General features: G+C 38.2%; 2 protein-coding genes across 4 annotated transcripts in view; one reads left to right on the forward strand and one right to left on the reverse strand.

Moving 5' to 3' along the window:
* Nucleotides 1-26,160, reverse strand: part of SH2D4B (SH2 domain containing 4B) — a 133,435-nt gene that overhangs the window by 100,810 nt on the left and 6,465 nt on the right. For 2 of the 3 annotated variants that reach the window (XR_010832669.1, XR_010832670.1), the window contains one exon: nt 9,036-9,117. The exons of the other annotated variant lie outside the window; for it this stretch is intronic. The gene's annotated coding sequence lies outside the window, so the exon portion shown is untranslated. The remainder of the gene's footprint in view (nt 1-9,035; nt 9,118-26,160) is intronic. 3 annotated transcript variants of the gene reach the window in all.
* Nucleotides 1-26,160, forward strand: part of LOC106032259 (rap1 GTPase-GDP dissociation stimulator 1-like) — a 36,715-nt gene that overhangs the window by 107 nt on the left and 10,448 nt on the right. The window contains 9 exon segments of the mRNA XM_013175157.3: nt 2-45; nt 48-102; nt 14,369-14,479; nt 17,442-17,564; nt 17,737-17,862; nt 19,814-19,942; nt 21,109-21,234; nt 21,810-21,953; nt 26,020-26,154. Of these exon segments, the coding sequence (XP_013030611.2) occupies nt 2-45; nt 48-102; nt 14,369-14,479; nt 17,442-17,564; nt 17,737-17,862; nt 19,814-19,942; nt 21,109-21,234; nt 21,810-21,953; nt 26,020-26,154 (993 nt within the window).

Below are 26,160 nucleotides of genomic sequence, written 5' to 3' on the forward strand. Positions count from 1 at the left end.
CTCTCCCTTATTCACAGCTTGCTAGTTGTAAAGGACAAAGACTCACAGTACAGATCAGCTATTCTTTATTGTCCCCACTCTGGAGAGCTGCGGCTTTTATGGGTAAGTAAAGCTCTTGTTAACTATAGATAGATATGATTGCTAATACATGATTAATTTTCCTTTCTCATATAGGAATTGCAAATGTATGTACTAGAAATAGAAAACTAATTTAAAATAATTTAAAAATAGAAATGTAGTTCTATAATAAACACATCACTGTAGCTGACCTGAAATCTTGTGTCCCCTATTTCTAACAATTTGCACTCAAATGAAAACTAAGGTTTGTTTAAATAACACTAGCAAATTATGAGAAGGACAATGAAAACTGAAAAAGGCACCGGAAAATTATGAGTTCTTATGAATAAAATATTTGGAGGGGAATTAAAATTTATCATTCTCTATTGACTGTACAACATACATCAAAGCAAAACTGCTCACGTTCGCCTCTGCCTCTTTGTCAAGTGCAAATGAAAAGACTGGAGATGCATCTAAATGGTCCAGCCTTTGAGCGTGTTTCTCTATGACTCAACACTTAGCCTAGATAAAGACTGAGTGTGTAAGCCTTTAAATATGAACTTTCCGTGTGAAAGGAATGACATTCAGACTGGATTTAAAATACACCTTTTAGATTTTAATTTCCATTATTCTCCAGATCATCAAAAGGTATCAGGTAACTGGATCAAAGGGTTCAACCTTCCACCTCCATTCACATGATGGTAACTTACTCCACAATTAGACCCCATGACATCAGTGGAACTAATCTTAGCATTACTCAACGTGTTTAAAGGTGAAATAATCTGTCTCTAAGTGGAGTTCAAAAATTGAGCAGCTATTGGGAATAATTATCTTCTTAGTCAATTAAATAAAGGTTCAAGTCAAACATCTCAGTAGTTCTGGGACACTGATAAAGCAGATCAAAATAAAATTTAAAAGCACCATGAAGACTCAAAGATGGGCACACAAAACATAGGTGGACTAAACAGTATTACACACGTATCTTGGTATTGCTTCTAGCCTAACCCAGTTCTATCTGTATAGAATATTTCTGTAGGACTTCTTGTTTCTATTGCAGTTCTGGTAGAGATGACTGAAGTAAGTCTTGTCATGGTGGGTTGTTTCTTCTCCTATTCCTACATTGTTTCTGTATATCTGCCCTATTTTGTGAATGTTCTGTTCAGAAGGCTTACTTGCTGATGGTTGCTCAAAGCTTTCATTTCCACTTCTGTTATTGCTCTTTACAGCATGCATTTGGTCACACATCATTGTTTCTGCTCCTCAAGTATAAAACTTTGTCCAGAAAAATAATAAGTGGCAAACAGAAGATCACACAGTTCTAGTACAGATTTATAAAATTTTCCTTTTTAAAGAACTATTCATTCATATAAAACCATGTAACAGTCACAGCATTTTTCAGACAAGCTGTGTTACCTACCTTACAACTCAAAAAACTAAATTGCCCAGCCTAGGCAATATGACAAATTCTTTCCATGTGGTAATCAACCTTCCCCAGTATCTTGCTATACACCATTTACTTCAACAGCTTATTCTTTAATACATCCATGCAGGGGAAGTCCCACAACTGTTGATTTTTTTTTTCCTTACACATTTTTAAGCATCATGTGAGATTAATAAATACGACTTGAAGCTTGTTGCTTTCCAGTACCTGAAGGAAATTCAGCCACTCTTGTTCTTTAGAATTAGAATCTAGATGGCACCAAAGCCAGTAAAGCCATCCTGCTTTACTTTGCCAGTAAAGCCATCCTGACCTGCACCTGCAGGAGAGACAGGGTCCCAAACTGCACAGTTTTGAATAAACCCCCCAAAGTCTCTCTGCTTCGTTTCAGCTAGATGTTCTTTGTGCTGTGTGAAGCAAAGCTATAGCACTTAAGAATAGATGTTGAAGGCATAAACCCAATAGTACTTCACTATCTGGGTTTCCGTCTTTCCTTCATTTGTAAACACAGTAATTTGTTTTCATCACAATGTCATCAAGCAGCTGGAAAGGGCCTCTTCTTGCTCTGTCACAATCTAAGTAACTTTTAATACCTAATCACCTGAAACTACAGTTTGTATGCTTTTTACTTCCCCCTAATCATAAAAAAAAAAAAGCTAAACTAAATAAAATTCAGTGCTGCTTGGAAGGAACTCAATTATCTTTTCATTAATCTAATATCAAAAACTATTCATATTTTTAGCAAGATTTTTCTAATAAGGAGCTTCTAATAAGGAGCTAATTTCAAATAACAGATATAATGAAGACATATGTAATTCAGGACTCAGCCCAGCAAAAACATAATGACAATAAATTCCTATCTATAAACTGGGCTTGAGAATTTGCTTTGTAGATTGCAGTCTAAAATGACTGCCTTGTTTACACTAAAAGAAACTGGGGATAACTGCTCAGCTTTACTAAAAGACTTCTAGAAACTCTTTCAAAGAGGACACTACCTTCGACATCTCTAGATATGAAGTTAGAAAACACAAAATAACCTTATGTATCAAAAAGTACATTCCTTCTGGTAAGGATGTTTCTTCTGTATATGGTGGATGCTCCTTTTAGAGACTTGGATTATGGTAACAATGGTAGAAAGTACTAGGCACCATATCTAGTTAAATCTAAGAATTTTTAATATCTATGTAATATCAACCCTTCATCCACTAAGAAATGCAAATGGCTTTGTAAAAGATAATGAAGGAGAAGCAACTAAAAAAAAAAGTTTCCAGGGGGGAAAAAAAAAGTGAATACATGTCCACTTTAGAAAGAAACTACCTGAAGCTTCAGATCAGAGATAAGAAATACCAGAAACAGGTATTTGAAATCAGCACTGTTGAGCCCAATTGTTGCGCCAAAACTGTTTCATCAAAAGTATTTCATCTTCGTTCTTTAACTTCTCTGTGTAAGAAAAGTATAATAGTAGGAAGAAATCTAGTCACAAAGTACTTACACCGAAATGCACAAGCTCACCACAGTAAAAATGTTATTTTTTCAAAAACACTTTCTCCCTCCACACCTTAATTAATTGCTTCCTTTCTTTCTTTCCTCCAAATCCCAAATCTCCTCCCATACACTTTGGCATATGTTTTGATATTTAAAAAAGCTAAGATACTTTCTAAGGATTGTAAGGGTTTCTTCCAGAAAAATAAGTGAGAGAAGCTGCAAAGACTTTTGAACCTGACAGTTCTAGGTGCTATTAAAAAAAGCTTGTTTAGCATTACATAAATTTAGGTTTGCACTTGAAGACCTTATTCCAGCATTCAGACCAGGCAGAGACACGCACATAGAAGGTATTTGTGTCACCTTGCATAGGCTGGAGCTGTTGTAGACATGAACAATGCCTAAAAACACTTCACAACTACATGCGTGCAAGCCATTTTACTGTATTTATTTCATTAGTACATCCAGAGTTTTCTCAAGACATCAACTTGCCTGATCCCTTTCAAACAGCACTGTTTGACATCACCCTCTTACTCCGGCAGCAGAGAACAGCTACGGGGAGCTCCCAGCAGTGAGCTCCCTGCAGAGCCAGGTTGCTGCATTGCAGCCTCCCACGTGCCTCCAGCAACGCCCAGGCAATGCCAACCCACTTGTACAGCAGAGCTCAAACCTTTCATAAAGCACAGGTAACAGTAGGTCAATATATTTAAGTTAAAAAATAAAATACCCAAATTAAATTTAAAGTGTTCGAGACCTGTGCCTGTTGACATACCTTTAAAATCTGGTCCTTTTTTGCACTGGGAACACGCACAAAAATAGCCCTTCATAGGAAGCAATAAAGAAATGCACCAATAAGGCAGATTCTACTGAGCAACTTAGGTTTTGGAGCAGAGCCCTAAAACAAGTCATACATTACAGCAATGGGTTACTTGTATTAAGCATTGATTTTATAAGGCCATAATTTTTAAAATGCATGTCAGACCTCCAAGTGATCTTTTTTCACTGTGTGATATCTTACGCTGCGCAAATAATGCCACCCTCCACTACTAAATAGGAAAAAATATTCCTAGCATGTCCACCATGCAATCAACTTCAAGGGTATCTTTCAAGGATCTTCTTCACATCCCTATTAAGTGGTCTAGTGGGGTCAAGTTTACATATCAGGATCAGCACTGTAATATTGAGTACTGCAAAAGCTTCAGACAACACCCACAGAAAAAAAGGTGCCAGAATTGACACAAGTTCCCACTACAGTCTGCTTTATTCAGAAAACCTCTGAGTAATAGGAAACTGTAGCAACTGCACTGTAGACCCTGTTGAACCCTTACCTTACTCAACAGTGCAGAGACAAATCCTTCCTCTCTCAGTGGGATTTTCCAGGTCTTGGGTGGAGGCATACAGATAATTATCAAGGACAAGACAGGTGCAGATGGAGGATGAGGTGCAGACAAAAGCTCTGTCCTTCTGAACCACAGAAATACACTTTATTTGCTGTTATACCAGAGCAGAGGAATTTCCTTTCAAGTCTGACAATCAAGCTTTGTACTATAGCCTCCTAAATCTATGTGATACAATAAACTCATATAGCATTTGTCACACACAACTGGAAATCTAAAATGTTCAGGCCTGAAAGTTTCCTTGCACAGATAATAATCATGAATTAAACCCTAGAAGTTCAGGAGTTTTCATGTGGACTGAGGGACCTTTTTGTGCTGTGCCTGTTTAGGTGGAGTCCAGGCACAGAAGCCCAATATTTGTATTTGTTTCATTCCTCAGCATCTCAGCAGGCTACCACTTCCTGGCTGGGCTTCCCAGTGTTCCCACTAGCGCCCATTTTCCAGACTCTACACGGCCATCTTCTCTTCACTGCAGCAACAGGTCCTCCCTTAAACTGTGCATCAACATGCTCCAGCAACAACCATATGCCAACCAAAACATCTAAAGCCAAGAAGGTGGCTTTCAGATCTGTCCCTGTGGATAACTAGATTGCATTCATTGCCATGCCAGGGAAGAAACTCCTCTGCTTCCGTGGAGAGAAGGCAGGCAGCTGGAGGTCAGGGATGGCACAACTTCCAAGCCTCCTGGCCCACCGTTCCACGGTCTACCTCCAACACTTGCCAGCATCTTTTCTTACAACAACATATCAGGGTCTGAACAATACCAACTATTGTCACTATTGTGCTACTATGGTCTCTAACATCCATCTATGCTCCCAACACACTGTTTAGCAGGGATAGTCGTGGACTGGTCTGATGCTTTGATATCAGCGCAAAGGCTACTTTATTCACAGCCATTCTTTTACTTGGCTGGAGAAAAAAAAATGAAAAGAAAAGAAAAAAAAAACTTGTAGGAGTTGTCAGCCAAAGGAAATTAGTGTTTTCTCTGCTGTGGAGTCTAATTGGTTTTTCCTCTACTGACAGCTCTTCAAGCTAAATTTAGGGAGCCAGGGAAATTAGACTGAATGTTATTTGGCTGACACTAAAGCCCACTTCCCACACGCATATAATGACCAAAGAAAAGGGCTCTCTTAATTCACTTTGCGCTGCAAGACTACAGATGTGAGTAAACAGCAAGTCCATGATGTAAAAGGTAACCTACTCAAGATGTATAGTAGCTGTGTGACCAACAGTAGCTTTAGAGACCAACATTGCTCATAACAAATAAAGTAAACTAAGTCTCAGTGCACTAGCAAGACAGAGCTGAAATTAATTTCCATAAATGAAATCAATCAATTTACACTCTGCTGTCACAATTTGTCCTATTACTTATCTGCTCACATTGTTTGAGAGTCAGCATGTAGCTTTGCCAGCTCTGACAACTCACCCCATGTTTGACAATATGTGTTGAAATCAATGCATCCTAGAACTGTGCATCTAAGGAAAAAGATGTACTTTGATTTAAACCAGCAAGCTTCCTGACCTCATTTACAAAGAAAAATCTGAGGATGCGACCCAAATACAAACTGTTGTTCATGCAGGAAGCAAATTTTTAGGTACATTGCTCACTATTTTTGAGCATAGCACATTTGCTGCTATTCCTGCAAGTCTGACTAGTAAATATGCATGCTAGCTTTCCCATACCTACCTTGCATAAGGAATTAGGGTATCTGGGAGCTCAGACTCAGCATTAGCCTATAAAGCTAGCACGACAAACAGACTTATTCCGTAAGCACTGTGTCAGTTAAATTATCAGGAATGTAAAAAAAAAGTCCATACTTGTACACAAATTTACAACAACATTTTGATTCAACATTCAAAGTGAATTTTATTCCTAGTCTACAGCCCTCACAACAGGAATAAGTTTAGCAGAATGCAACTAAGCAGCTTTTCATACTATGGGTCATCTCTTCAGCACGTATGTTCTCCCCGACTGCACTTGTCTGGCTTTCTTCCGACTTATCTCACTGATCTGTTTCAGGTTATCCTAGGATAAACATATTCTTCCTCTTATCCGTTTTCAGGCAGGGTTCTGCAGCCATTCTTCCTCAAGACTCCACAGGGCACAGCATCAGCCATAGCCCAGTAGGATCTCTCCACAGGTGCACAGCATCAGCTGTAGACCAGTAGAGTCTGCTTTCAATCCTCATCTCCCTTGCACCAGCCCCCCCATCCTTCCTGCATTCCCTCCTTGGTGGAATTCAACTATCCCAAAACTTTTTTTTTTTCCCAGAAATAACGGTTGGATTTTTTCCTGTTAATCTCCATTTCGCAATCAATCATCATTTTTCTCACCAATAATATATCGAATTTGTGTTACCATAGGCTTACAGCTTTGTACTTCAGTCACTGTGCTGTGAAATTCTATACTTCAACCATGTAATTCCCAACCAAATCATGCAACATTCCTTCCTCTCCTTTAACTGTTGACATTTTCAAGTTCTTCACTTATGTTTTACTCAAGTTAAAAACTATGCTCAGGTTCTCCATTTAAGTGGTAATGATGAATGCAATCCATTAAAGTCCGTTCCCACATCAACACACTCTTTTTAAATCTCTCAGACACATAATGAAGTCATCTTTCACCACTCAGGGCAGTCAGGTTGTTAGTAAAACTTGAGCTCAGAAGAGAAGTGCTCTGTCCACCCATCTGTTCTCCAATATCTGCTCTGAATATGCCTGGAAACAAGCCTGACACCAAAGGCCAGAGGAGAACTAAGCTTTCTGGACAGACTGCAGGCCAAACAGCAGATGAACAATAGGAAGCCCCACAGAAATAAATGCTGAGCGGTGGTAATCGACAGCTGAGAGTCTGAAGAATAGCCCAAGGCCAGCTGACGCACATATTGTAGACATACCAACACCATAGTAAACTCCCTCCAATACTTCCTGCTACCATCCCCTCGCAATGCTCTTCCGCTAAGGGATTGGTGTTTAAGCATTAAAAACCCAACACTCAGTGTCCAGCTATGGCCACAAGATGCTGACCTATTTGTGTTTGTTATTTCCTTTTTCCACTTTACTGCTAGGTGTTCCTATTATTTTTCAACTCGTTTTTTGACCACAGTACTTAAAAATAAAAAAACACAGATATAACGCTGAGTCAAAGAATGTATTTGTAGCTGTCCTGGCTAATCAATCACAATTAGAGAATTTCTAGACATGGATTAGAGAAAATTTTTTTAGATCCTTCGCAATTAATAGAGAACACTAACGTAAGTACTAGCTGAACAGGCTTAAATTCCTGTTTTCATCATCCTTTCACCCTGCAGCTCAAACTAAACAGTAAACATCTCCTTAAAAACCTGCTGCACTCTCATTCTTCTGAATAGTAAAATGTTCAGAGGTGCATACCACATGATCATAGACAATGAACAGTGCTCTAAAGAGTTCAGGGTTGGTAAATGCAAACCAGAAAGGCTGCAAAAGCAACGGGCAAAGGCAAGTTTTTGTGGACAATATGAATAGTAACTTTCCTTTATTTTCAATTTCTTGATAATAGGTATTTTTTAAATCATTCTTAGGAACTGTAGGTATTTGACCATTAACATTGAGTATATACACCAATAGTCCAGACCAGGTAAAAAGAATATCAAACAAAATAACGAAAAATAATAATAATGGGGAGAACATGTCCCTTTTCAGATTTAAATCAAAAAGAAACATTGGCTTCTTTCAGACATTCAAGGCATATGCTTAACCCAAATACTTGCACTTAATAAAACTAATCTGTATCTTCAGAGATTTCAGTCAAGGCTTGTCAACTTTACAAACAAAACAAAACTGGTTGGAAAGGATCTGGATTTCTTACTGTTAGGGGTGATCAGAATGATATATTTTAATTTCCAGTTAATGTCAGAGCTCCAGCTTTCTAGAATAACTTATACTAGTCATCCATTCCTACTCCTTTCCTTCTTGCAGAGGATTGCTGAGGGATGCAGGGACAAGATGTGAAGGCTATGTATGCCTACGTGACCATCAACTATAGGACCACCCTGGCTCAATTAACTTAGAGCAGTCTCAGGTATCATTCCAAATGACATTTAGCTTTCAACCCCATGCTGCTGACACACAAACATGATCATGCCTTAAACTCAACTCAGCTTAATTAAGCCAAGGGCATTCCATCAAGAGAACTGCAATTTAACATGCTGTCTCATGCTCTCAAAAATAATTCAAAATACTTCTTCCCCCTTTTCTTCAACCTATGCTAATTTTACTACAGCAATTGTGTCTACAAAGCAGAAGTCATTTTCTATCCACAGACATTTTCTTTCAAGTAACTTCCATTCAGAAACTTTAAATAAATAAATAAAACACCACCACCACACAAAAACCTACGTCAAAGGAATTCTTAAGATTTACTTCTATTGCAAAATCTTTATGGCTATGGACCTGAGTAATCTAAAATACTTTATGCAGACAAACAAGAGTAAAAAAAACCAGGTGGGGAGTTGTTCAAAATTATATTACACCTATGATATTGGTTTTAAATTCTCTCCCCAGCTCCTTTTTAATCTAATGATTTTTCCCCTACATCTCATCACCCTTTCGTGCAGAGACAGAAAACATATCTTCCAACATGGGTGTGTCTTTTCATAGAGAGATGGATAAAAACGTACCTTATGAGACAATCTTCTTGCCATGGATTTAAAAGTCTAAAGAGATGGAGGATCTGTTCTTCCGGTACTTTACTTTTTACCACTGGAGAAATTAAAAAAAAAAAAAACAAACTGAAATTAAATTGCATCTTTCTTCTCCTTGACCCTCCTTTCCTTGCTAGGGCCACTGGAGTCAGAAGCAGCAGGTTTTGCTTCCTTCAGTTACAGCAAAACTGTTATAATGATAGAGCTGCTTTACTTTCTTGGGGACAAGTGTGAATATTTGACCTTATATGCTTTATTTGCTGTTAAACACACTTACCAGCCCTTACATATTTCTTCATCTCCAACTTATCAAGTAAACATAATACAACATAGCTAGAGAAGGAGACCTGAAGCCCTACTTCCATCGCTACTAATTCTTCTACTTGGCATGCAGACACATTTGTTATTGTAGGGTTACATGGGAGATTTTGTATCTCCCATGGACCAGGTGTTACTTTGTTTCAGGAAAGAACATCAAAAAATACTGTGAGAAAACTGAGCTTTATAGCTACATGTTTTTGCAGGTAGCCACATAACGAAAAAATAACTACGAATGCAGTGAATTTTTTCATTTTTCATTTTCTTATTAAATGGCTAGAAAGACAACACCTATTTCCTAGCATTATAACTTGAAATTTTAGTTTCTTCAGGACTCCTCTTGTGCCTTCTGGATGCTCTTGACCTGCAGAACTGTAGCAGTTTATCAACATGGACTCTTATCCCTTAGCTGTTACATAGGATGTGATTTTAATTAACCATAGAGACTCGTGTTCCCTGCCAGAGCGATACAGTGCGTTTTCAGAAAACCAAAAGCATGAGAAGGCCAAATAACCACTTCAAGGTTGTGTTTTTTTTTTCCTCTCTCAACCCAGAGCTACTTCACGTAACTCATCACCAGTCTATATTCTGGCAGCTAAAGTATAAGCGAATTTAAAATAAAGATGTTAATGAATTTAAGTGTAAATTAAACCAGCTGAAAACTCCAACTAAAAAGATCCCTGAAGAGTTGACTGCTTATAGTTGAGGATATGGCAAGGAAAGGATAAGTACCATAGTCTTTTACTTTTCTTTAATCATCTACTACCAGGAGATATTACACAGAGCTAAATGGACTTCTGCTGTAAAAATCACTATGTCTTTATGTTACAGAAAAAAAGAAAAACAACAAAAACAACAAAAAACATTTATTTATAGCTTTGAATAATAATCGAAGTGTGCAGAAGAATCTTCTAAAATATTATGAAGATAAGCAGCAGAAGAACAAGCTTAGCTTCAGAAATTACTAAAGTTGTAAAGGAGACACACAAGGCCAGGCATTCAAGGGGAGTAAGTTGTTTCAAGTCCTCTGAAACAAATTGGTGCACACTGACTTTACCCTGCTTGTGATCCAAACAGTGATAAATACTGGATAACAATTGCAGGATAGGGTCTATGTTTCCTCTAGGGGAGAAAAAAAAAAAAAAAAAAAAACCTAGAAAATAGAAAATAGCTCGTACACGCATGAAAGGCTATAAAATGAGAAAAAAAAACAGGTAAGGCATTACATTTTTAGGGGATAGTTATCAATGAAAAATATACAAAGATGTGTGGGATGCCTCACTTCTTGAGGACTTTATTAGTCAAAAATTGCGTTGGGAATTGACTCAGCAGTGTTTCAGCAGATCTAAAGAGCTCACATTTCATGGCTCCTTCCCCATGGCAGAGGCCAGATAAAATCTGCTGGACGCAGTGTGTTTCCTGCATTATTGTTTCTGCTCTCAGTGATCAAAAAGCCAATTCCCACTGCAAAAGTGTGGTTCCTACACCTCTACTCAGTAGTTTATGCTCAGATTTGTGTGTGAATTAATCTAGCCCTTCAGCTCACTGGAGGGAAAAAAAAAAAGGGGGGGCTTTTGTACTTGAATCTTGAGAAGTTCTGGCCCTGCAGGTAACCAGTGAGAACAGAAGATTGGAGCATTCCAGAGCAGAGCTCGACTGCGTTTCATTCGTACAGCCAACTCCTAAAGCTGATCAACAATATTCTGATGAAAACCGCTGATTCAAGTGAACGAAGAGATTCCCCGATACACATTCATTGTGCTGGAGGCCTCCTCAGCACGCAGGCGGCAGGCGCTCCCGGGGCCTACCAGCTGGCCGGCCCGCCTGGCTTCCACCCAGCTCGCTACCAGCCGGCCGGGCTGCCAGCCAGCCCCGGCTGCCAGCTGGGGAAGGAGCAGATTTGCAAAAACTGAAACAAATTGTTCTCTTTCGCCTCAAGTTCCGCGGCGTCGACATTCTGTTCCAGCATGGGATGAAACGAAATGTCAACAGCCCAGAATTTTCTACAAAACAGAAAAGCCGTTTTCTGGCCAACTTTCATCACGAGCTTTGTGCGCGCCGTTGTTGCCTCTCCACCGGACGGCTGTGTCTTACAGCATCTGCCTCCTAACTCCACTTGCAAAAGCATCGACTTAAAGGCAATGAGTATCGAGGAATCTGTCCCACACTGATTAAATTAAATGAGTTTTGAGAAATAACATACAACATGAGAAAATTCAGAGTGTCTGAGGGCTTATTATTTTAAGACTATTGCTGTTAAATACTGCCTTCTGCAAGACATATAAAAATAGCTCTTTAGTCAGCTGGGTGATTCTGCTGCTTATGGTACGGTTTTCACAACACAATAGACAAACCAGATGGGTTATTTTTCAAGGACTTTGTCCGTCATCATGCATATGGTGTTTCTCTGCTAATCTGTTCCCTGGAGAAATAACAAAGCACCTGGATTTCTAACTACCACTATCCCATCCTAATGGGTGACCAGTAACATATACTGTTCACTGCTATTTGTAAAACAACCTCCTCCAATTTAAGAGATTCAGACGCCTTTTCATTTTTCTAAATATCTTAACTCTATTAGAAATGTAGTTGCAAATATAATTATTGCTCTAATTAGACAAGTACTAGAAGGTAAATGCATTCTCTCATGCTAATGTGTTCTGGGTCTTGGTAAGGATGAAGTCATACAGTTCAGGAGATCATTCTCATGGGCTCCTAATTTATTCCATATTGCACTATCAGCAATTGTAGCTATCTACCCACTCCCACTAGATCTAGTTTAAGATGAAAGCTGATTCAACTGTCAGGTTACTCAGGTGATTTTTTTTTTTTGGGGGGGGGGGGGGGGGGGGGGGGGAGATGGAAGAAAATTTCTACCTACATGTACCTTCATTCAGAAAATCGTAGCAGCAGAACCTTACAGAAATGGAAATCAACATTCAACACCCAGTTTTTAATCAGGTCCTTGTAAATCTATTCTAGGAGTTTTCAAAGGGCAACAAATCCAAAGTCATCTACTTTTTAAAAAAAAAAAAAAACAAGGAACACTGATCTATCAGTTTTATGCCTCTGTTGCCCTTAGCACACAACTTTGAAAAGGCCATAAAAAGACAAACTAGTTACTTTCAATTACAATACCTTTCCAAGAGATATCAAATACCTACAGCCTCAGTTTCTTACTCAGAATAACAACTATGGAACAACTTCCTCATGTTTCTTCTCCATATGGATTTTTAACCTGATGAATGCAGTCATTTTTCTGAAGATGGCATCTTTAAAGCACAAAAATCTAAATTTGTGACTCTTCATAAATAACTGCTTTTAATTAAGCCAAAAGACTTTTTTTCTTCTCAAGGACAATAACACTTAATAGTCTTCTACTTTCCCTCCCCTTAATTCCTCCTTTCTTCCAAACAACTCAAGACACTTCTGGTTCCTCTGTAGAAGTCAGTTCCTGTAGGTACTAAATTCACACATTCTAACTTAACATATATATCTATCTTACATTAGTAGGCACGTTAGGGAGAGAGAAGACAGTGAACCTATCAAACAACAAAAAATGATGAATTATTAATCCTATGCAACTACTGAAGGATTTCTAAGCCAAGGCTCATGAATCATCTTTTTCAGTGAAATAGTTTGTGAAGTAGAAATGCTATTTTACTGCAGTTTTGATAACATTTTACATTATATTCTACCATAAATTAACTGCTTCAGCCATCAGTTTTCCAGCATAATTTCTTACATTCATTTCAACCACTTTATGTCCTTTTTTGTTTCCAGGAAGTAGTTGGAGAAATCTTCAGACTGAAAGGGCAGAAGATTGATTTAGAGCTAATCAATAAAACAAATGGTAACAAATTGTCAGATCTGGATGTTATGCCCTAGAGTGTATAAGAAAATAAAAAATGAATAATCAAATCATTAACTGTAAGGTACAGAATGCCCTTTAAATCAGCTGCAGAGTTAATAGATTGGAAAGCAGCAAGAGTGGCAAAAACAGTTACACAATGTAGGAAATTAAAGTACAGAAGTCTGATCTCTGCACAGGTAAATTATGGGATTGCAGTAAAGCACATATTTGTGTAGTAATTTTAATAAAACAGGAGAGATTCTATATGAGAGTTGCTCAATCTCTCTCTAAACTTTTTTAAGGATCTGGCAAGAAGGTGAATGAAGAAGATGCTGTTAACCATGCCTTTTGTTTTCTACAAACCTTTCAATAAGGTTATCATTGAAGCTATCTTTGGATGTGAGAGGTTATCTGGTGAAGCCTGAAGGGCAGAATAAAGACTGCTTTCATAATAGAAAGCCGCAGTTATTAGAGGTTACCTTTTCTGGAACCTGTGTCATTCAATATATTCATCAGCAATCTTATGGAAATAACCGAATAGTTACAAAATAGTTACAGAGTGCTTAGAGACTCAATTAAAAGCAACAGAAAAAAAAATATCTTCAAATTCATGGAAGAAAAGGCCATAAAAATATATTAAACGCACTGACGTAAATAGTAGATTTGTTTTTAAAGCCCAAGGTTGCCAGTAACAAATGGACAAGTACGTTACTTTATCTGCTTTGCTCTTGCATTCTTTTAATGCCTGCTACTGCCCACTATCATTGAGTAGATATACAGCTAGTTGAACTGCAAGTGCTATTATTTTTATAAAAAGACACTTTGAAATGACAGATTTGACTTGAGTTCTCTATTTCTCTCCTCCCCCCTCAAACTCTACCACAGTTACTATACGTTAATTTATTTTTCCAGATAGTTTCTCTTTGCTGTTTATGCCTGCACAAGAGCTATGTGCTGTATGAGAAGTAGACCAAAGTTTTGCCACATGCTTTTGGGTGAAATGAGTTATTTAATGAGCACATTTAGACCTGAATAATTCAGAAGATGAGCTTATAGTCAGCTGAAGTCACAGAAAAGAAAAAAAAAAAAAGTATTATTTTTATACTGGCTCAACAGTTTCCCATCCCTTTCTGTTTAGAAACCCTGAGTCAGCACCTGGAGTACCTGGGGCTCTGTGGAGATGACACAGAAGCTGAAGACCAGATCCTTGAAAGTCTAAATGGGATTCTCCTGGCTCTTACTGAAGATAGCTAAGTATCACTCTTGATCACTTTTTAACTGTTTACACAATGTGGAAGTATTCACTAGAGCTCTTCATCTAGTGTGATAACCTGTATTAGAGGAGGCTGCTGCTGAAGCTATAGATCTCCCCAACCTGTTTCATGATTTTCCTTTCCTTCTGCCTACTCTCAAACCTACCTGTGACCAGATAAAGTTACTGATCCCTAAAACACCTCAAGCTACAAAGAAATTCCAAATTTAATATTCTACTTATTACAAACTCCTACGATTAAAAGTGGAGTGACCGTACCAGAACATAGGTTAAAAAAAAAAAACAACTGATTACTGTGAAACACTTAGCTCAGATATAGGTATGGACCACATTAACCTCTAGAACTCATTTCAAGGATTAATTAGCAATTAAGGTACATTTGTAAGTAATAGATCTGGAAGAAAAATATTAAATCACTCTAATCACTCAAATTACTAATCTCAATGGTACAACAGGCATCTTAAACAAGAAAATCCATTATTTGTGTCATATAAAAAGCTGTAATGGGCTTAAAATGCAGTGAATTTGTTACTGAACATATTTAAGTTTATATCTAGTTATTCTACAATATAGCACGGTAATCATTATGTAGACGACCAAAAATGACTTCTAGAAGTAATTTTCATACGAATAAGCACAAAGACTAAAGTTCCTGAAATACCGATGATTTATTCAAATACCAATTCAAATAATCCAATAAATTAGAGCAAAAAAGAAGTTCCTAGGTATTTACCGATTTTATTCTATTTGACCGTCCTGTTAACACCAGTCTCATCTCAACAACTGTTTATACTTTTCTTACCTCATCATGCTTTCCACTCTGACACATCATCACCTCTCTACTAGTGCTGTTTCCCAGGGCTGTACAAACAGATGTTGCCAACCTATTCTGCCCAAAAGCCCTTTCAATTTCTCACAGACATCTTATTTGCAGAGGCAAACTAAGTATCTGAGGGGACAGCAATCAGGCCTGTCAAGAGCCGATTACTTGTTAATTGAGAACTGTTTATTCTTCACTGAGGGAGCCTATTTTTCTTGCGCGGTAGCTCTCCCTCCTTCAGCGGCCATAGTGATCTGGCCGTGCTGGTACAGCAGCGTGCTTCACACATGACATCTGAACAAACCCCTTTGAGCCCACAGAAAGTAAGAGTTACAAAAATCTGAAGAATAAGGCAATCATGGCTCTAACCATTTAAGAGGTTTCAGATCACAAGATCTGATTTTTCACACGCTTTCACGAATTGTCAGTCTTTCCTCATTAACCAGACTTCCTGATCTGGACTCAGAGAGGTCTTCAGTGGTATCCAAGGACTGCTCTTTACTAGAGATCTAGAGCTCTAAACAAGCCATACATACTACTTGTTTGCAAATAGCTTACAAGACCACACTTGTAGTTACGACAAATGCTTGCAATAGTATTCAGCACATTTTTTATGCAAACAGACATCACTGCAGATGCACTCAGTGTTCCAGGCCAGGAAGAGCACAGCATCCAGCTTCAGCAATTAAGTACGTCAGCAATGTTCTGAGGAAATCTGCCTATACCAAATGAGTCTTTGTTTTAGTACTAAATAAAGTAGAGAAGATACCATGCTATACATCTTGACAGTTACAGTTATGTCATCTTTCACATACAAAGCCAGAACACAATCTCCCTTTTGCAAATATTAGTCTGAATTCTTATAAAGGCTTAGCTCTAAGAAAGCTTGTTATTAACCTTTTACCAAATTGCTGTGGAATGATGCTGTAATGACATTTCCGCATTATAGAACTGGTTTATGTAACCACATAAGAAGAAACTATGTATCTAGAAAACATATACTCAAGCACCCTTTACCTTTTAAACACAGAAAAATCAATAGGTGAATAGAAAATTCAATGGTCTCCAGGGGATAGCCAGACAAAAGCAAATTAATGGAATGATCTACCTCTCAAAACTGCATTGGTGTGTCTGGGTTGCATAACACAGACACATTGTATGGGTAGTAGTAGTCAAAGCAAAATAATGTGTACAGAAATGGCTAGCACTGGAGTTTTATACAATGAATTACTGTTTATTGTAGGTTTTCTACAATAATACAACTTGGCCCATTTCTAAATAGAAGAATGTCACTTTGACCTAGGAAATAAAGATGTCTGCTTTGAAAGAGAAACAGGTTAGATGGGATCCTCTGGTTGGTTATTCCCTTTGTTACCTACAGTATCAGAGATATTCTAATTTTTATACCAAGAAAGTCAATCAGTCATTTCATGACAGTAAAATGTGCAGCCTTACAGTAAATAGTCTCACACACAGATACCGACATCAAGGAAACAGACTTTTAGTTTTATTTTAATTGTCTAGGGTCTGAGCTAAGACATCCACCAGCCAGACAGGAATTTTAAAAGTAGTTCCTAATCTCCTTATGAGAAAGTCTTTCTCTAAGGTCTCTGCGTGTTCTCCTGAGATCACATAAACCTGCATTTATTTGAATGCCCTGGCAGATGGTGACTTACTACTTTAAGGACAATTACACGTGCTTTTAATGTAAAACGTCTGAGAGAATGGACTGTTCCAATTGCTGGTCTAATAAAAGATATTGTGCCTACCTACAAAATTAATGGCTAGGCAATACATCAGGAATAGCATCTTAATCCGCAACTTCCCATGCCTTACTCAAGTATCTTTTTATAGTCAGAGATGAAAATGTTTTCCTCTTTGCTTTGCCACCTGTGCTTCAATTCAGCATGAAGCAGAATAATCAGCTGGATAGACACTCGCTGCAATTTAAGCAGATGAGCATTCACGTATATTTAGATTGAGACGGACTTAAGTACCCTGTTAAGTCAGCAACTTGGATCCCAAAGACAGCCACTCAGAACTCTAGGAAACAAAGTACCATGTAAATAAACAGTTGCAAACCTATTGCAGGTGTTGTTAACATTCCTGTCATTACAGAGCAGAGATCCTTCAGCCTACTCAGAGAGAGTGGGATCTTCCTAACTTTGGCAAAAATCCTGAAAGGCAACCCACGATGTGCAGTGAAAGCAGCCCAGGTGCTTTCAGAGATAGCCAGGAATGGTATGTTGCACTTCAGTATATACAGCGTTACTACAAGGCATATTACAGCACCTTAGCTGTGTTTCCACTGCTTAGTTTTGTTTCATGGCTACCAGTTATTGGTCTTGCAATTGCAATCATTTTATTTTAACATGACAAAAGACACAACAGTCCCTCTCCTTTACCTATGCAGATGAAATGAAGAAGCCGTGTATTGAAGCAGATTTGGTTCTGACTTTGATACCTTTGCTGGAAAGCACAGACCAAGAAATGCTGCTTCATGCTGGGCGGGCTATTGGCCGTATCTGTTATGATAACCGTAAGTATCTACTTAAAAGAACTCATTTTTTTTTTGTGCAAGACATTATTTTAGAAGGCGTTATTATGAATTATAGGCTACATTTTATTCCATGAGACCTGAGCACACTATGCACTTCAAGCTCCTGTTAGTCATACAGTATACACAGCTCACAGATGCCAGTCTGAACGCATCCCAAACACATCCTAAACTGAGTTTCCCCCTATATTTTTGACTTCAAGGTGATACAACTTCGTCAGACCAGAGGCTGAATACTTTCGGTCTTCAACCAAAGAGTAGCAAAGCTTCATATATACCTTAAACAGCTTAGCAGAACTACCTTGGGGCCAAATCCCAAAGGGCTTTGACTTCTCCCAAGTGTTTATAAAGCAACAGCTTTGTTTTTTTTAAGCGTGTCAGGAAAAAACACTTAAAAAAGACAGATATTATCTAGTTCTTCATTAAAGACCATTCTTTGCATATAGAAGATCTCTGTGCTCCAAAGATTTCCATAAAGCCAGTATACCAGCTTGCCTGCTGGTCTCAAAAATTATGCCCATTTCACTTAATTGCCTCAACAGATTATTATTTTTTTTTAATCCTTAATTCCCAGACTGACCAAAGTATTTATGGCATCCTGGAGTTAATATGTAGCTTTTCACCCAGTATCTACTATCAATCTACGTTCTCTTATTTTTCTAGTGTGAACCCATGTAGATTTGTCTAGAAAACCATGGGTTTGCCTCCCTGCATTGTTGCTATGAAATCCAAGCATGATAGGCAAAAAATCTGTATCTGGTATAGATTCTACTGCCCCCCTGCAAATTAGATCAGTGATTCCCTGATTGAATTACAATTCCATATCCTACAATAGCACCCAGATGCTTTTCCTGGTAACTGTCATACATGCTGCCACCTGAGTTGCAGTCTGGCTCTCAGCAAGACACTTTTGAAAGCAGTCATTGTACCGGTAAGCGACCACCACTGACCAACTTCGTATCTCAGTTCTTGGCATTCTCAAAATCATTGTAGATATTAAGCCTTCATTCACTGCAAACCAAACTACAAAAAGAAGAAAACAGTTATCCGTTTTCTCAGTAATTCTGCAGAGACAACTGTACTTATATATTAGAACTGTGAACAAATTCATTTCAACTTACTGTACTTCACTGACTTCCCTTGAGCTACAGTGATTTATGCTTGTCTGAGGACTTTGCTCAGCCTATAAAAATGCCAAAGATACATTGAATTCAAGCACTCCAAGGTTCCCTACATTCAGAGCAATTAAAAAAAAAAAAAGATACTCCTAGATCAACTTTAAAGCCGCCCCACTTTCTCAGTATTATCTTATAACAGCCTGGGTATTGTAAAGCATCTTGTTTCACAAAGGTGGTGTTTTTTTTTCTCTTCAAAAAATAATCATTACCAACATGCAAAGAACAGGTATGTGGACATTTGCTACACAGTTCAGAATACTGGTGATCCCCAAAAGCTGAGTCATCACTAGACTGTGCCTTATCATAGGTTCGAGTCCCTTACATATCCCTGCCCTTTAGGCAGAAAGAAGCCATGGGATAATACAGCTCAGGTTCCTGCTCCCCAAGAGAAATAAGCCAGTGTATATTTCTCACTCAATTTTCAGATAGTTATGAAGTGATGCGGTCCATCAGAATTCGCACTAAAAGGTGTGCTACTAGTCAATATGCTCATTCAATTGCCCTGATCTATTTATTTTTCACAGTGGCCTAATTACTCAGGTCAAATTAAAACCAGGAGGTCTAGCAGAGCTGTTCTGAATCTGCATTTTCCATGCACACACATGCCTGAACCCATGATATGAATGCTGTATGAAATGTAACAGTGTAAAAACAAACTAGATTACCTTGCTGCAAAGCATCTCAGTTGGACCTTCTTTACTGATTTAATTGGCCCCTATTTAATCACCTTTAACTTCTGTGCATGCTATTACCAGGTGATCTTCAGGAAGAGCTGGTGAAGGTAGGAGTAATTTCATCACTAGTCCGAATATTGACTGATTATGCAGAGAGCGAACCACTTGTCCACGTTGACCTATTGGCCTTATGCAATCTTGCAGACCTTGGTAAGTAAATGCTTTTGTATCTTGCAGGAAAATGTCAACTTCACACTGTCATTGCCTTTCCATTTACATGCAGAATGCCCACAGCTGTGGTAGGTGCTTTTTGCTTGCTATTTCCCCTTACTGGTACACAACAAGGAACTGGCCACAGCACCCATGTTGGAAAAGTTACTACTCTGTCCTGGAGCATCAGCAATTATTATTTAATAATTATTGAAATAATTAAGTTTCAACAGACTGTTTTTGATCCAGAAGAAGGTATAGATGGCATAACTTCATCTACTGTAAACTGATATAGTTTCAACTAATTCAGATACAGTACATAAAAATACTGTTAAAAGTTCTATTTAGTAATTAAATTTATAAACCTTAATGAATCAGTTTCCATTTTCATTTACACAATTTTCAAGCAAAGGCATCTCCATCAATTTAAACTATATTTGCAGAACCTTACATAAGCCTTAAGTAGTGATGGAGGAATAAGATCAAACAAAAGAAGTTACCACGCTTTGTATATGGTCTGTCTCTACACTATAATTTAATTACCTCCTGCCTTTAGGGGGAGAGGCAAGGAAAGGGGTATGTCACACCATCTTCTAGCCAGGCCTTCCCTTTATAAATCTCTTACAATACTTAACACCATATTAAAATGTGTTCTATGTCTAAGAACAGTAAGCTTTAAAATATTTGATCTTTGTTATCATCATCTTGCAGATGGTTAGGATCCCAGTGAGATTAGAACTATCTAATCTAATCAAGGCAGAAAATATACTGCTACAGCAAACAGGCATGTGGCAGATGCCGATTTGATAAATGAAATAATCATACTGCAGATGGATTTATAAGAGTAATTTATAAGGAATTAAGCCAGGATTAATTTCACAGCTATTACAAAGTCATGGCTACAGGAATGAAACAAAAAAACAGCATTAAAACAATGAAAGTAGTAAAGACAGGGAGTAATAAAAGGGATGGAATAGAGTTTTGCTGTCTCAGTGCTGTTCAAAGGGATAAATAAATATAAAATATTTATATATGTATTTATAAATAAAACAGGAAAGGCTTTCAAAATCAAAGTAACATCTAGTCACTTCTGATTATATGAAGATACGCTTTTAACATTTTATCAAATACAGAACCATTCAAAATCCTGACTATCATATACACAGATACAGCTAAGGAAGCTCTAAGCAAGACAAAGGTTGCTGAACAGCTGGTGAAACAACTGAGAAGAGCAGAGAACCATGAAAGGTTAGAAATCATCTTTGAGGTCCTACAAGCACTTGCAGAAAACGGTAAGGCTCCTTTTGGCTTGAGGGAAAGAGGGGAGAAAGGAATACGAGTGCTCAGCTTAAGCTCCAGGTTCTGCATTTGCTGGGGGATCCTACTGATGGAAATTAGTAATCCCTTCAATGGAAATAAACCACAAGAACATATGAAATCCCAGCCTGATTAAGGCTTGGAAGCTTAATAGGTGAGACAGCAAAGCCAGGCAGGAGAGAATAGCCTTCCACTCTATTTTGGTAGAATATGACTTTGCAACAGAATACCAGAGTAAAAAAAAAGATTGAAGTCTTTTCTTTTTGTATTAAAAAATCGACAACCAAATACAGAAGGTATCTACTCGAAGCAGCAGTGTAACAAGCACTGACAAGAATCCATCTAGAATATCTAGATACCTGATGAAAACTCGTAACTGGCTTTGCTCATCCTGCCTGTGGTTTCATCCTAGCACCAGGATGTCCAATAAAACAAAAAAATGATCACACCTGGAAAGAGACTGACCTAAATTCAAAGATTTAGCTTCCTGGCTTGAAACTCTTCAAATATGACCCAAGAAACTTCTAGTGTGCTTTTGTGTTCTTTACAGATGCTCTAAAAGTTCAGTTGGTGGAAGCAGGTGTGCAAGAGGTGCTGTCTGACATCCTACTGAGGCTTCAGGGCAATTCACAAGCTGAAGATACGTGCATTGTGAAGGCTGCATCAGATCTCATTGTCTCTCTGCTTCTTGGAGGTAAAATAAAGAAATATTGACAGTCCAGATACATACAGAAATGTCAAGAAGTCCCCCTGGAAGAAGAGTTGTCATCTGCTTGGTTGCTTCCATTTCCTTAAAAGGGACACATCTGCAACCTGTTTCATAATCCTTAAGGGAATTCTCAGACATTGTATTTTTTCAGTGTTTATAGGAGCTTGGTGCTCATGTTGCAATGTTCCCCTTCAAGCATCATGCACGTGCTACCTCCAGCAATCTAGTAACAATGTGACTGCTTCTGTGCAGAACACAAGTGCAGGTACAAGAACCTCAAGGCCCCTGTAGTCGTGCCCACGGTTGTGCCAGACACACCCAGCTTCTAACACTTTACTTTCAAAGCTGAGCCCAGAATCTGCTTTAAATTTAAAGCTAATCATCAGATTAAAAAGTTCTCATGGTGTTGTGCCACCCCTCTTTCCTCATTCACTACTCCAAGCCTACTTACATACTTGAAGCATTTGGATTAACAAGTGAAACGTAAGAATTTCCTTGTAATGTAGATTGTGCATTTACATGGCAGGAAAAACATCATCATTCCAGGCTACACACAATGCTGACGTAGATTTTCCTCTAAGTCTTTAAGCTGATTTGAGCAACACTACAAAAAGGCTGAAGACTTCTAATGACACCTAAGTTTAGGTGGCCTTGTTTATATTGCACTTTGGGCAATACAGATTAAAAATAAACTTCAAGAACTGGACACTTACATTGTACCGTACCCACCAAATCCCAACGTCATCATCAATTTAAAGATTTTAAATTATTAACTATGGCAACAACCTTCAAGTCATTATTGATTCATATTTCCTCTCTGGTCCCCTACAAAGACAAACAGAGTATTTCACTTTGGGGGTAACTATGAACAGACATGAGATGCACTTTTAACATTCTCTATTTATCATGCCTTAGATAAACCCACGAAGAATTATTTATTTATTTATTTTGCTAAGGGACATGGCATTATCTCCCAGAATGCTAATAACTGCCTCATATCCAAACGTATGCAGCGACAGAGTCACGAACATTGGCTTTTGCTAATTTTACAAAAGTAATGGTAAGGTTGCTTTTTCTCTACCCATCAAGGCTAGAAAGCCAGTTTGTGAGTGAAGAACAACACTATTAGATTTTATTGCTTCATGCCTCTGAAAATATAACCTTGTTTTTCTGCAAACTAGAAACTTGCATACTTTAAGTAACAGAGATGAAGGATATTGAAATAATTTGAGGAACAACTGTAAAAAATGGTCTGATCAGGGGTGCAAGCATTCATACTTTGTTTTGCCTAAATCACATTATCACAGGTGAGACTCTGGAACTGTTTAATGGCAAATGTTTCTTAGAAATATACAATGTTGTTTCAGACTCTAAGTCACTTTTGGGAAGTGGGGAGGGGATTACTCAGACATCAGGGGAAAAAAAGGAATCTCAGGATAAGCCATTTTTATCTTTCACACTTTCCTATTTAGAGAGCAACGAGCCTTAATACTATGCAGAGAGAAACGCAGAGAGACTCTTATAAAGAGACTCCTGGGAGATATGCTGTGCTGACTCGGTCAGCAGAAGAAACTCTGTTTTCTGTCCATTCCTTTCTCATTGATAGTTGCTGTACTAAGTTCAAGCTTAATTAACAAAAAGGAGCTTTTTTTTTGAACAATTCCTAACTTTCTCCATTAACTTAATTATCAATAAGGATTCCCTGAGATCTCTCTGAATAGTTAGAGACAGCTTACTTCAGAAAAACAATGTGACAGTATCACATGCATTTCTCCCCACCTCCCCCCACATCCTTTCTAGCCTTCCTTTCTTCATTGTCTCTTACCTAGCTCTGAAGCAGCCTTTGTGCATGGCTGCCCACGAAGGCCACAGAAATGCCCTCCGTGCCTTTAGACTCGCTATCTCTGGCTTAGCCAGCTGAATGGCTTGCTTTGTCACTCCCTCTCCTCCCTTCATCTCCCCCACAACCCTATTAGATATTTCATGTGGAATAAATGAATAATCCCTTTCAGGCCCCAGTTTGTGCCTTTAATCTAAGAAAAGAAATCCTATGGAAATCTGATCTCAGCATCAAATGACTTCTGAGGCAGTGAAAAGGTGACAGCTTTTGCAGCTATGAAAGTGGCTGTTCCTAGCAGAGTTTAACCATGAGCCATTAAATTCAAGGTCCTGCTGCCATCCAAGGCAAAAATCCATAGGAGAGAACCAATTTGGGGCTCAGTAACAACTGAAGTAAGGCAGCCACTAACGGGTTCTGCCTATTTGCACTTTACAAGAGGATAAAAAAAATGCTCTGCCATTCTTCGGTGTGAAAGGTGGGGGAGGAGGGAAATTAAGTTCATTTAAGTTTAGTCTATATGAAGATCAAAGTATTTTGCTGGTAGAATTTTCTCAGGCCAAAACAGTCTATTCTCAGAGAATCATTCCTAAAGACTAAAGAAGACTAGGCAACTTTTCTTATATACTCTAACCTCCAAAGATTAGGACCAGGCAAAAGAACGTTTAAATAATCACAAGCAAAAAGATCACCTTTAAAGAACGTAGACATAAAACACTTATCAAAAGATTCTTGCATGAGTAAAATTTGAACTATTTCACAGAATGAGTTTTCTCTTGAAAATATCCACTCAATCTATACACATTTTACTTTCTTATTTAACATATGCAGAAATACAGGGGGAAAAATATGCCACTAACTCAAATGCAACAGCAGTAAAAATGATAAAAGAACTGTAGTGTTGGTTCAAAAGAGAACACAGAGGAGTTTTTACTACTTTGGGGCAGAAATAATATTCAAACAAGCTCAGATGTTAAAATTACTACATATGGCCATTTAAGTGGTATACATACAAAAAATCTTAGACATGTAGCTAGCACTACGAGAAACAACTAAAGCTACTTCTGGCCAGATTCTTGATTTGCACCAACCAAGACTGCATAGTTTCACAGGTAGCTCTTTACCCCAGGTGAAGATGCGGTCTTCCTGTACGGCATTCACAATTTTTGCCATTTTCTAACAAATAATATTCACACTGTAATAACAGAATCTTGACCGCTGTCAAGAAGATGCTTCTCTTGCAGTGTGATTAACTACACAGAATAACAAAATACAGAAAAATATTTTCCAAATGGCATCCTCAAAACACTTCCTTCAAAAAGATGCGGAGGGTAACAGTGTCCGTCAACTCTTCAGGGGAAGGCACCTTCTCGTTTCCTATCAAGGAGAGCTAAGGAACTTCTGATAACAAAAGTCCTCTCATCGCTGCAGACTGAGTTCTCAAAAACAAAGGGAGACAATACAGACATACATATATGCACTTACAAAGTATTGTGGAGCATGTACTGTGCAAAATGGTGATTCTTTGGAAAGTATAAATCAGCTCTTTTACCAGCTTTGAACGAATAAGAACTCTCTAGGTCAATAGAGGTTTTCCAAATTTCATGAGTGCAACATAGACTTATTTCAGAAAGTGTGTTTCTCAGAACAGGTAAGAAAAATCTAATGATTGTACGGAATACAAGGAGTAATAGCAGTACAAAACTAGTAATCAGACTCATCATTGCTGGCTAAGACAGCTGGTCTCACTATAGTCTCTTAAACCAGTAGAACAGCAAAATGGGGCATTAAAGCTATCCTGTGGAGAAATGGAAAATGCCACTAGTATTCCATCACGTGTGTGTGTGTATAGTAATATATATATAGTAGCACATATATATATAGTGGAAAGTAAAGCAGTAGTGAAGGAAGAACTTGAATGGAGAAGATATGGATTTTAATTTGACAGTGACTGGCTCTAGAAAGCATTCTCAAGCTAAGTCTTACTAGAGGGTGCATCTCACAATCAGTTCACAAGTAGCTGATGCCCACTTCCATCGCTAGAGAATTGAAGACTGTAAAAACAACGCAAAAATGCAAAAGCTATAGTCTCTATCTCATCAAAACATTGAGACAGACAAGGCAAGGTCTCCCTGAATTCCTGATTCACATGACTACGTTCTATCAGTTTCTCATCTCATCTCTCCCACCTGCTTGGTTTCTCCTCTTCTTTAGATGGCAACTGTATACGAATGGTACAAGTGGGAGTCATACATCAGCTTCTGGACCTTTTGGAGAAACACGTGGAGAGTGGGGATGTCTCTGTACAACATGCTGCACTCAGCGCACTTCGAAACCTTGCTATCCCAGGTACAG

This window comes from Anser cygnoides, chromosome 7 (genome assembly GCF_040182565.1).
Source record: "Anser cygnoides isolate HZ-2024a breed goose chromosome 7, Taihu_goose_T2T_genome, whole genome shotgun sequence".
NCBI classification, from domain to species: Eukaryota; Metazoa; Chordata; class Aves; order Anseriformes; family Anatidae; genus Anser; species Anser cygnoides.